Here is a 13,599-nt window from a genome sequence, read left to right on the forward strand (position 1 = left end):
CTCCATTTAATCTCACTATCATTTACACTCTGCTGTTGGTGTTTCCCCCTTTCCATTTTGGTCCCTTCCATTCTGCTCAAGCTTCTCCAAATGTCTCGATCATGTACACAAAAAAAACAAGTACGGACGGACGGACAAACCAAAAACAAAATGCATATGGAACCTTCAGCAGCAGAGGCATAATAAAAACAGATTAAATCTGGTTAAAAAAAAAGCTGTGGATTGCACCTATTTTTATATTTTAAACAGATTTTGTTAATGCAGAAAATGATGTCAATATGTATGAAATTGCCCTGGAAAATAATTCCGATTTGCACCAGTGTATTCTCATATCAATGGTCGCATCAATGTGTTAAACATTCATAAATAATCATCTGGGGGTTACACAGATGAATCTCGAATGTGTTGCCAGCTTTACAAGTGCAAAACCATTCAAATAAATGGGAGGAGTAACTGCAACTTTTGGTGGTGGAGGATGTGTGTGGTTAACCAAAGACATGCAAATCAATTTCACCACTGTGACAGTACGGAATCTGAAAAACATAAACACACAAAGCAAATAAAATATATTTTGTTCCATAAAAATTATCTTCAAATGCCTCATTTTAAGTGTTTGCATGTAATTATGATATCATGCTTAAGCTCGTCTTAAAAGTGTGCTTACCACTCTCTATTGGGTGTCCAGCAGGTATTGTGCCCACACTCACTCGACAAGCAATGATATTAATAAAGTGAGCAGCATTTCTAGGACTGAGTACAAAATGACATTGAGGGACAGTTGGAAGTTGCATCGCTGATCTCAGAAAAACTGATCTTGTTACAACGTTCGTTTTTTAAATGAAAAAAAAGAGATCTTTCCATGTTACCATTTGTCAACCATGGCTTTGTAGATAAGTGTCTGAATCTTCATTAATTGTACGTAAGTTGCACTCTGTGTTTCCTGGATCTCCTTCAGCAGTAACGAATCACAATACAGAAGGTCTGCTGAATGGGGATGAATGCAAGTACGTAACTGACTGAGATGACTCACAGAGGAAAAAAAGAACAAGTTGAAATATTATTTTGAAAGTTAAAATGTATTGAGAGGGAGCCAGATGAAAACAGGACATCAAAATAAATTACCTTTAATAACTCTTCAATGTCTGCAGTGATCTATATATATATATATATATATATATATATATATATATATATATATATATATATATATATATATATATATATATATATATATATATATTTTGTATATATTGTCTCCTTGATTATCGTGTGCACACGAAGCGAAAAGTTGGGTTCAGCAATTGGTTCGTGTCTGTCCGTCCGTCTGTCTGTCCGTCTTATAGTTTATGATGTGCAGTTTATGATTGAGGAACAACTTATTTAAATTGAATTATATTTTGAACATGAATCAGAAAATGAATAAGAAGACAAGTTCCTCATTTGAATGCACTTTGGCTTTGAACTTGTTCCAATTGTGCATGTGCAGAGAGGAATGAGATAATTTTTTTACTCTGTCTGACAAATAAAATTGAAAATCATTCCAAATAGGAAACTTTCTGTTTTTAACGACATGAGAAAGGGACACGAACAACAGGCATTCAGAACGATTGTGACGTGTTAGATAGGGTGGTGTAATAGACACTGCATCAATGGTGGTAAACTCCAGAATTAATTAAATATATACTTGAAGACTATGGAACACAAATCGCCTTCATGAAAAGGTATAGTACTTCCAAAACCATGCTTTATATCAATATATAGCATGAGAGGGCATGGCATGTGAGAGGGTCGGGGTGAAGAAAATGCTGATTAACGTTGTGTTCAATGTTGATCAATAAAGCCTCCATCTCCTAAACTGCAACTCAACGTCATGTTGTTACAGTGTATAATGGTGAGGTATACAAGACTGTTTCAGTAGTGCTGAACTTCTGGATTTGTTTTTTTAACGATCTTTAAATAATTGTTTTATTAAAATTGAAATATATACTTGAACACTGCATGGGGTAGACCTGGTGTGTGTTCAGTTACTAAGCACCTCGCTAGCGCTCGCCAGATCAGCCATTCCTTATCAACGGTTTTGAATGTAGTGCTTGCATGAGTGCTTAAGCCACTTGGTTAGCGTTCCGCAATAAACGTGGTAACTAAACACACTCTTGGTGTTGGCTTAACGGTTAAGGTGACTGGCTTAATAGCTTAGGGTCTTGAGTTTGAGCCCCTGTCATGCCTTTAAATAACATCAAGTGGTTTGACTCAGCCTGTCATCCTTCCGAGGTTGGCAAAATGAGTACCAACTTAATGGAAACAGGGGGCACTACATCAGCGGCACAGCCACACTTCCAGAAATGATGCAACTAGCAGCCACAGGCTTCATACAAAATAATAATACTGCAAAATAAACTCTCGAGTTGTCCATGTTTTTTTGCCACTCTGACATAAAACTCCAGTTGCCTGTGGAGAATATTGCTTGTGGCTACTCCTTAAGCTACTCACTCTGGAAACTGATCATTGCACTACCTATTGAATCCCATCATCAGATCAGAATCTCCATAAACCGAGGGCTTCCACAAGAGATCCGAACAGGTGATAATCACATGGTGATAGGTCAGTGGTGTAGACGGAATGTGGAGTGATCTCAAATCCAACGGTTTCAGTGGTCCTAATGGTCTTCTGAGCTGTGTGCAGGCAAGCATTGTCATGTTGAAATAATACTCTTTTCATCAACAATCCATGATGCCTGGATAGAATGGATGGTTTCAGTGTCTCTCATTGCAAATTAAAAGTAATTGTCTTTAATAACAGTGATCCCCTTGGTGAGGAAATGGGTCACAATAATGGCATCAGTATTTCAGAACACCATCAGAATAATCTTTCTTCATGATAGACTGAATTATTATTTTTGAATAAATCGAGGTGTGGTGCCACAATTCCATATTTGCTTGTTTGCTTTCTGGTGTACCGTAATGAATATGCATTTTGTTTCCAGTCAAGATCTGGTTCAGGAAGTCACCGCCTTCAGTCTCAAAATGTAAGGTAATAAATGTGCAGTGACCAATCATCAGTTCTTCATTTCATCAATCAGCCGTCATGAGGCCAACCATGGCCACATTTTGTTGATACTTAGCACCTCACTCACTATATAGTATGCAGAACCATGACTTGTCCATCCAGGTGGCAATTTCCTCAACGGTAATATGGTAATGTGCCAACTTCCTGGATTAGTTCCTCCATTTCATTTATTGAAGGAAAGTGTGTATGCAATTACCTGTGGCATGACATCACGATGGGTTTGGCTGGAATGTCGTGTTTCCGCAACACCAATTGTCCCATCTTGGAACTTATGCATCCGCTCATAAATACCGTTTCCAACAAGACACTTCTGCCTATATAATATGACGCTTAAAGTCTGATGACTTTTGTTGCCGTTTACACCCTCTGAAAGACTGCAACTAAGAAATGCATCACTGAGCACGTCTCTTCCTTGATGCACTCTATACCTGCCGCTACAATCTGGAAAGTTGCGCATGGTGGCCACTGGCCACAGATGGTAGCACCATCCAAAATTCGAGTTTGGATGGTGATGCCATCTGATGGAATGAGACCAAATGGAATGAGACCTAACCCTCTACTTCTTTCGTGGCATTCGTCATTGTCCTTTTTGTCCACCGTCCTTCCAACAAGGTCGGAGATGGGGGACATTAAAATGAGCTCCGTCTGATCGACCAATCATCTGTCCATTTACTTTCATGTACGTGATATTTCAAAAACCGTTGAACATTTAACTTTCATATTAAACAGATCGATTCCTCATGACATTATCTCAACCTGATTAGATTGCAGTTGTGATTGGCTGAATTATTTTGTCATGGCAACCATCAAAGTAACTTGACTTGTTTTCGTAATATTTCAAAAACCGTTAAAGATTTAGCCTTCATATTACACATATCTATTCCTCATACCACTCAAGAGGCTGTGGACCTAGAGTCTCAGCTCCTTGATAAAATTTGACTCGCTGTGATATTTTCCACCCAGTGCACATAACCCAGCTTACCAATGTCAGTATCTTTCTTGAAAAATCTTTGCACGATAGCCTGTATGTCATCAAATAAAGAACTGCTTTTAGGAGCATGTTTTAGTTTCTCCAGTGCATTCCACAGCTTCAGTGGTGCCTCGGCATCGTAGATTTGCAAGAAGTACTGAAAAAATGCTGAATGAACTGGATGTTTCAAGATTTGCCGCAGATCTCTAGAGCAGGTGAGGCAGTTGAATTAATCAGTGAATTTTTTTAATGTCTATTCAGTCCATTTTATTATGATAAAGAAAGATATGCCAGTTATGGTGAAAATTCAGATATAATTAACCCCCATGCTCTTCCAGCCAAAGAAAGCTGCATAAAGCAACCAAGAAAACCCTTTGCTGTTTCAAAGGTAAGCCCTTTGCTGTTTCAAATCCTACCCGGGTTCCTTTACAGCTGCACACATTCACAAAGAGCACATACATGAATTAGAATCCCAATGCTACATGCTCCCATCAGCCACCGGATCAGTTTCATTACTGATTCATCAGCCATTATTACTCGTTGGTGAGTCAGAAGCGACAGTGTAGACAGAAACATGTACAAGTGATGAAACCAGTAAGGAAGGGTGTGAAGCACGGAGATTATCATGTACAGTGCATTTGGAAAGTATTCACACCCCTTCACTTTTTCACAATTTGTTGTGTTACAGCCTGAATTTAAAATTGAATAAATTGAGATTTTTTTTGTCACTGATCCCATAATGTCAAAGTGGATTTTTTTTTGCAGAAATTTTTACAAATTATTGAAAAATGAAAAACTGAAATGTCTTGAGTCAATAAGTATTCAACCCCTTTGCTATGACACTGAATTGAACTCAGGTGCATCCAATTTCCTTAAGTCATCATTGAGATGTCTCCACAACTTGATTGGAGTCCACCTGTGGCCAATTCAATTGATTGGACATGACTTATATAGAAACACACCTTTCTATACAAGGTCCCACAGTAGACAGTGCATGTCAGTGCAGAAACTCTGCCATGAAGTCCAAGGAACTGTCCGTAGAACTCCGAGATAGAATTGTGAGGAGGCATAAATCTGCGGAAGGGTATAAAACAATTTCTGGAGTGTTGACAGTTCCCAAGAGCACAGTGCTCTCCATCATAAGGGAATGGAAGGAATATGGAACGACCCAGACTCTTCCTCGAATTGGCCGTCCGACAAAACTGAGCAACTGGGTAAGAAAGATCTTGGTCAGGGAGGTGACCAAGAACCGAATCACCACTCTGACAGAACTGCAGAGTTCCTTGGCTGAGATGGGAGAACCTGCCAGAAGGATAATAGTCTCTGCAGCACTGAACAAATCTATGCTTTATGGGAGAGTGGCCAGAAGGAAGCCACTCCTAAGAAAAAGGCACGTGACAGCACACCTGGAGTATGCAAAAAGGCACGTGAAAGACTCTGAGAGCATGAGACAAAAGAATCTGTGGTCTGATATGAAAATTGAACTCTTTGGTCTGAATGCAAAATGCTACATCTGGTGGAAACCGAGCACAGCTCATCACCCATCTAACACCATCCCTACCATGAAGCATGGTGGTTGCAGCATCATGCGACAGGGATACTTTTCAGTGGCAAGGACTGGGATAGTTATAAAGAAAAAAAATTGAACTCTTTGACCTGAATACAAATCGCAACATCTGGCAGAAACCGAGCACAGCTTATTATCCATCTAACACCATCCCTACCATGAAGCATGGTGGTTGCCGCATCATGCTACAGGGATGCTTTTCAGCCGCAAGGACTGGAAGACTTATAAGGATAGAGGGAACAATGAATGGAGCCAAATACAGGCAAATCCTTGAGGAGAACCTGCTTCAGAGTGCAAAAGACCTCAGACTGCAGTGAAGATTTACGTTTCAACATGACAATGACCCCAAGCATCCAGCCAAAGCAACACTGGATGGCTTCAGAACAAGAATGTGGTTCTTGAGTGGCCCAACCAAAGCCCAGACTTGAATCCCATTGAGATTCTGTGGAAAGACTTGAATATTGCTGTTCACTGATGCTCCTCATCCAACTTGACAGAGCTTGAGCAAATCTGCAAGGAGGAATGGGAGAAAACCCCCAAATCAAGATGTGCACAACTGATAGACATACCCAAGAATACTCAAAGCTGTAATCGCTGCCAAAGGTGCTTCTACAAAGTAATGACTGAGCAGACTTACATAAACTAGAGGGGGAGCACTCAGTAGAGTGCAAAACCTCCGCCGCCAATACTGCTGGGTCACTTAAGTGAACCTGATATCCTATTCATTGTGGGTCAAAACGGATCAGACTCTACTGAACCACGATTGAATAAACTAAACTCGATCGACACGCATGAAGAAATGCCAAAAAAAAAAAAAATCGAAATTTTTTTGAAAAAAAAAGTTGCAAAATTTCTGTTCGTTTTTTCTCTAACAATTTTTTTTTGAGGGGGGGGTTGGAAATCACTTAAAACATGTAGAAATGCAAAAACAAAAATTCAAATATTTTTTTAAATGGCCGCCATAGCGGCCATATTGGACTTTGTACCGAGTCCAAAATCTAATGGCATGATCCTTGGACCATACCTCATCCCCCCACCATCCCCCCACCCCACAAGTTTCGTCGAAATCCGTCCAGGAGTTTTTCCATAATTTTCCACAAACAGACAGGGATGAAAACAAGTAACCTCCGTCCATCTTCGATGGCGGAGGTTAATTAGATATTTCTGGGTTTCATTTTCAATAAATTTGAAAATTTTCAAAAAACATGTTTTCACTTTGTCATGATGGGGTATTTTGTGTAGATCGGTGACAAGAATATAAATTATAAATTCAGAGTGCAACACAACAAAATGTGAAAAAGTCAAGGAGTGTGAATACTTTGTGAAGGCATTGTGTGTGCTACTTGTGAATGTCTGCAGCTGTAGAGGAACCCAGGTAGGGTTTGAAACAACAAAGCTTACCTTATGTCGATTTTCTTGGTTACTTTATGCAACTTTCTTTGGCTGAAAGAGCAAGGGGGTTAATTATGGAAATCCTAGCCACCTGAAGTAATTGATTCGGTGAGAGCTGATTGGTTATTCCCTACAATTATGGGTGAGAGATGTGATTGGGTTTTGAAATGCAGATATTTTGGGATTTTTCTTTTAAAAGAATGAGTATAATGCTGTTACCTCAGGCAGGTGGAAGGCCGATGAATCACAATCCCATTCTTGGTCATAACCTTCAGGTTAAACCTCTTCCAAGCATTGAAAGGAACACTTGCCTTCAAGGGGACTGCAGAATCGGTGTCAAACATCCATGAGGCAAAAATTAACAATGTTAAAAAAACTGGTTTTAACCATATATTTAAAGCAATGATGGAAGATCAGCAATTGCAACATTTGTCGATACTCAAATGAAATGAAGAGATCGAATATACCTTTGTATGGTAAGCTGCTGCAGAACTGATGAAAGTTCTTGCTTAGCCTCTCAACAGCCAGTACTGGTTTGCAATAAACGAGGTCTCCAAGGGACATATTTTGATAATCTGTCGATGGAATGTCAATATTGTTTGAATCAACCTTGAGGATAATGTGGATATGATATGGGGGATAGTTCAATAAATCTTATTCATAAATATGAATATTGGGATCGTTCAATAAATCTTCTTCATTAAAATGAATACTGTGAGAATCTTTGTGATCAGCCTCGACATCAGGATGAAAGATGGTGGGAAAATAAAAGTCAGAAAAAGCATATAAACATGCTGTTATTATTTCAAACTGTCACCATATTTTGTTGATTAATTTTTTCTGACCAGAAAATTAGCTTCATCATCATCATGATGCTGATGCATTTTAGGACCTTTTATGGTTTTGGAAAATATTTGGCAGTGCTTTGACGATGGCCCTGAGTCGACGCACATTTCAAACCATATTTTGATCTGCAAAATTATATCACGGATGCACAAACATAAGACATGACTTCTGCCATAAATTACGAGGAGATGCACAACTTGTATTTCCACCTTATTTTCACATAACGATGAAAAGTATTCAACTAAAATTGCAGACATTCACAATTCTGCAGAATTATAGAATGCAGTACAGTATTGTCTAACTCCCCTCCCCTCTCACCCCCATTACTCCCCCATCCACTTTGACCTCTGTAAAATCAAGATGAAGAGACAAAAGAAATGTTTATCTGCTCTCGTTAGAAGGGGCTGTGGCAAGGTATTTTTTGTACTGTGTTGTTGTTGTTTTATGACCATCCCATTCAAAGAGATGATTCCGAGCCATGCCAAGTCTTGTCTGAATTGGTTAAAAAGAAGACGACAGGCCAAAACCATGTTATTGACGAATTTTGCCCTTTAACCCCTGTGAAATTTAAAGGAAGACACCGGACCAATATCTGCCACATATTATTTTGGTGGGGACTGTGGGACCATATAAATTTGCCAATTCCCATCTGGATTGCTTGAAATACAGAGGCATGGAAACCCAAAAACGTTAAATATCAAAGTACCTTGTTGCCAAATTTTAAGAGAATTGGCTCAGACATAAAGGAATCATGTGGTATTCTAATTTGTTTAAAAAATTTTTTTTAAGGAGTTGGATAAATATAAATAGTTGATCAAGATCAGATCTTTCAATCTCAACATTTAAAATTTCAGTTAAGTTTCCCTCGAAGTTATGGGGACTTCTGAGATTAAGAAAACAATAATAACAGACAGAGAAACATGAATTACATTTATACAAGTATATACAGACACGGAAAAAGGTGATTCTGTCCATCGAGCATGTCATGTCTCCACCTAACCCCACACCAGACTCAGCAAGAGATAGTCAAAAACACTTCTCAATGCATGGAATCAACAGAACATTCATTGAAGTACTGTATGTTAAACGCCATGGGAAGCAAGGAGAAGCTGTTGTATCAGGTGTTAATACTTTATCGAAGCAAATGAGTTGCTTATAATCAGATTGACAGCATTGATTTCAATTTTTCAAAAGCTGTAGTGGGGAGGGAGGAGGGATGCAGTGGAGTAGCAGGATTGGTAGAGGCATATGAGAAGAGGGGAGGCAGGAGGATGATTTAAAAGGACAAGGGCAAACAGGGGGAAGGTGTCCACTCAGATTAGTACAAGTTGCACACTCAGATTAGTACAAGCACCCACGACCCAGCAGATGCACACTCCAACCTGTATGCCTACCCGGGCCATTTGTTATCATTATCCCCAAAGTATTTATTCAATCTAACATGGTCGATTAATTGTCCTTGCATCAACTATGATTCCTGGTAAACAGTAGAACAGCCAATAAGTATGCACACTCGCTTCTGAGCTGTCTCACCTGGGTTTGAATCTCAGCCCAGCAATAAACTGCCATCCTTGTGTTTCACAGGCAGGGTGATTCATCAATGTGTGTGCCGTCCCTCGAATGGACGTTAAACTGGGCGTCCCATTTACCGGCATTCGTTGGAGGATGTTAAAGTTCCCACGATATCCTTTCACAAAGAGTGGGCGAGCTATCGCCGGCACCCAGGGCCGAATTACAAATTCCGACCCTGACTACCAATGGGCAAGCAACAACAAACCACCCAGTATAATCTTTGCTGTAAGGCTGCTTTGACAGCACTGAACCTGCTTTTGGGCAGAGTACCAGAGTTAGTTTATTCAACTATTCTCCAAGTAAAAAACATAATCCATCTCAATTAACTTTTAGGTCTATTTTTAACATCAAATTGTGTCATCGAGTCCAATCACTTGCCTTCACCTGAAAGCATCTACCTGTGTGCAATCTGTCGATCCACTTTAATATGTTTTAAAACTTATTTGTCCAAGTCATCTTCTAATGTAAATAGCCTTGTAATTTTAAAATCATCTTTCCTCATAACCAAAACTTTCACACCCTGTTTGTGTATTTTTATTTTTTTATTGCTTCTTGACACCATCTGCTTCAGTATTGTTTTAGCTTCCTTCTATATTTGTTTGTTACAGTTACTCTTGCTCCCCCAAGGACATTCATCCATATTCCTATTGTTTATACCTTTTCTCATTAACATACTTTTACAAGCATAAAATTAAACCTGCACTTCTTTGGCTCATTCACCGAACACATCTAAACTATTCTGCACTTTTCTTCTCCTCTTTTTAGCTGTGAACCTTCCACCTAGCTTAGTATCAGTTGAAATTTAGATATAATGCTCCTTCATCTAAATCAATTATACAAATTGCAAACAGCAGTGGACCACACCTGGCATCTCCAATATTCAACTTTTTATTAACTTAAATCCAAAAATATACACTCACTCAAAAAAGAAACTGTGCATGGATATATGTCATCTTTATTTTTAGACTATGTGACAGAAGAAGAAAAACACAAAGCCAGACCGAAGAAATAACCATTCAATCACATCACCACCCAAACATGTTGACAAAATGTCACAAAGTCTGAATACTGTGGCAAGTTCAATCAAAGGGGGCAGTCATCGGCCAAAGTTCCAAATTCAGTACCAGGTCTGTCCTTCTGCAGTGGATTACAGCTGTGCACCTGAGCCTCATTGAGGATATCAAACGGGCGTGGAAAGCTTGTGGGATAGCGTCCCAGACCCTGACAAGCTCTTTGACCAAATCATGGGCATTCTGAGGAGCATGCAGTGGACATCAAAAATGGTGTTCCATTTCATCCCAGACATGCTCAATTGGAGAAAAAGCTGGGGAATTCACAGGTCATGGAAGCAGATTAATGTTCTGCAAGTTCATGAACTGCTGAACAACACGGGTGGTGTGAGGGTGAACGTTATCCTGTTGGTAGACGATACCATGACCATGACGCTGGAGAAATGAAACAACCACGGGCGCCAGAATCTCATCCCGATATCTGATTGCCGTGAAATTACCTCGAATGACCAGCAGAGGTGTTTGATGGTGTGCTGTTAGCCCACCCCATACAATTACCTAGCCAACCTTTAAGTGGTTCCTTTCAACCACAAGTGCTTGAGCATAACGTTCATTACAATGATGGTTGACACGTTGACCTCCATCTGCATGGGACATATTGAAGCGGGACTATTCCGTAAACATGACACTTCTTCACCAGTGAAGGGGACGACGTCGATGTTGTCGATACCACTGGAGTCCTGCCTGTTGATGACGTCAGGTAATTAATGGTTGTATGGCAGGTTGACGTGGACGTAGCCCATACTCCTAAAAGCAGTTAATGACTGTCTAAGGATGAATCCGTCTGTTGTTTGGTATCACATGCGCTGTGTTAACAGTTGTCTGATCACCTTACCCATCTGTCTTGAGCAGGGGTGTTAACTTAACTGGGTTCACTGACGGACTACAGCTGAAATGGTGTTTCGGTACCATCTGAAAAACATTGTGCAACATCATGTTGGGTCAGTTTCCAGCATCCCAAATGCTAGATCATGTTAATTTTCAGACAGGCGTGACATGATGTTACATTTCTTAAGACACGCAAATGTGTGAACATTTGCAAAGGCTTGAAATTAACTTTGAAGGCCACAAAACCAATTGACATTTGCCCTTACATGGGGTGCATGTGTAATTTTGGTCCCGTCTCATTCATTCAAGTCATGCAGTGATGGAATGTGCTCAACCATGTGTGTTAGCTTCATGTACATTCAGGGTTTTAATCCTATTATATCATATTCAGGTATATTTTCACACATAATAACATCCCTAAATGTCTTCCACATCTTTATTACCCTCTCCTGAAATTGCAAAATACAAATCAATGTGATTAAGTTTCTTTCTCTTACCTTCAAAATTGGATTTCCTGAAAAATAATACCCTTGCCTTAAAGTTCTAAAATTATTAGGATGATTTACTCAAGAAAACTTCTTCCTGACCATATTGTGACTCTTATCTCCAAAATGCTCTCCCAGCTCAACCCTGCAATGTTTGGATGACGAGCCACTACCAAATATAACAATTGCATTTTCAGATATATGTTGTAAGAAAAATAATTACCTGGTGTTGGTGCAGTGGTTAGGGCAGCGGTTTGGGACCCAAAAGGTCCTGAGTTCAAGCCCCGTTAGGCCACTGAATTAATATACACCAGGGGTTTGACTCAGCCTGTCATCCTTCCGAGGTCGGCGAAATGAGTATTAGTTTACTGGGCCTGGTGTATGCCCTGGTTAGAATAGGTGTACCATATCCCTATGTGTCGTATGAGGAGACCAAGGTTGCGTCAGGAAGGGCATCCGGCGTAAAAACCGATGCCAAATCATTATGCGGACAATAAAACGGATTTCCATACTGGATCGGTCGAGACCCGGGTTAGCAACGACTGCCACCGGTACCGTTAGTCAGCAGGGTACCGGTGGAAATTGTGCCACTGCTGGGCGAAGGAGGAGAAGGAGACGGGGAAGGCGGGTCCAGAGGCAGTGGGAGAGGGGGAAGGGTAGAAGTGTGGAGGTGAGAGTTGGAACTCTGAATGTTGGGACTATGACTGGCAAAGGGCGAGAGTTGGCTGATATGATGGAGAGAAGAAAGGTGGACATACTGTATGTACAAGAGACCAAGCGGATGGGGAGTAAGGCTAGGAGTATTGGAGGTAGTTTCAAACTGTTCTACCATGGTGTGGATGGGAGGAGAAATGGTGTCGGGGTAATCCTGAAGGAGGATTATGTCAAGAGGGTATTGGAGGTGAGGAGAGTGTCGGACAGAGTGATGAGTGTGAAATTGGAAATTGAAGAGGCGATGATGAATGTCATCAGTGCATATGCCCCACTTATGGGTGTGAGATGGAGTATAAAGAAGATTTCTGGAGTGAGTTAGATGAAGTGGTGGAGAGTGTATCCAAGCATGAAAGAGTGGTGATTGGAGCAGATTTCAATGGGCATGTTGGGGAATGGAATAAAGAGGATGAGGAGGTGATGGGTAGGTACGGTCTGAACGAGAGGAATGTGGAAGGGCAAATGGTGGTAGATTTTGCAAAAAGAATGGAAATGGCAGTGGTAAACACGTATTTCAAGAAGAAGGAGGAACACAGGGTGACATACAAGAGTGGAGGAAAGTTCACACAGGTGGATTACATCTTAAGCAGGAGATGCAACCTGAAAGAGATCAGAGACTGTAAGGTGGTGGCAAGGGAGAGTGTAGCTCGACAGCATTGATTGGTGGTCTGCAGGATGATTTTGGAGGTGAGGTTGAGGAAGAGAGTGAGGGCTGATCCAAGGACCAGATGGTGGAAGCTGAAGGAGGAAGACAATTGCGTGGAATTTAGGGAGGAGGTGAGACAGGTGTTGGATGGTGGTAAAGAGGGGTGGGATGATTGGACAACTACAGCAGAAGTGGTGAGGGAGATAGCTAAGAAGGTACTTGGTGTGACATCTGGACACAGGAAGGAAGATAAGGAGACTTGGTGGTGGAACGAGGAAGTACAGGAAAGTATAAGGAAGAAAGGGTTGGTGAAAAAGAAGTGGGATAGCCAGAGAGATGAAGAAAGTAGGCAGGAGTACAAGGAGTGGCAGCGCAAGGCAAAGAGAGAGGTGGCAAAGGCTAAGGAAAAGGCATATGGCGAGCTGTATGAGAAGTTGGACACAAAA

General features: G+C 40.6%; 1 protein-coding gene across 7 annotated transcripts in view; it reads right to left on the reverse strand.

The window, feature by feature from the left end:
* The window catches only part of LOC147026683 (regulator of G protein signaling protein-like), a 171,864-nt gene that overhangs the window by 40,607 nt on the left and 117,658 nt on the right, over window positions 1-13,599 (reverse strand). For 6 of the 7 annotated variants that reach the window (XM_085882373.1, XM_085882372.1, XM_085882370.1 and 3 more), the window contains 4 exons: window positions 7,463-7,570; window positions 7,215-7,317; window positions 4,049-4,242; window positions 867-984 (listed from right to left, as the gene is read on the reverse strand). In XM_085882373.1, the coding sequence (XP_085738499.1) occupies window positions 867-984; window positions 4,049-4,242; window positions 7,215-7,317; window positions 7,463-7,570 (523 nt within the window). The remainder of the gene's footprint in view (window positions 1-866; window positions 985-4,048; window positions 4,243-7,214; window positions 7,318-7,462; window positions 7,571-13,599) is intronic. The other variant, XM_085882371.1, reaches the window with a different exon arrangement.

The sequence above is a fragment of the Eptatretus burgeri genome, chromosome 5 (genome assembly GCF_056783735.1).
Source record: "Eptatretus burgeri isolate ZD-2024b chromosome 5, Ebu_testis_v1, whole genome shotgun sequence".
In the NCBI taxonomy this organism is placed as follows: domain Eukaryota; kingdom Metazoa; phylum Chordata; class Myxini; order Myxiniformes; family Myxinidae; genus Eptatretus; species Eptatretus burgeri.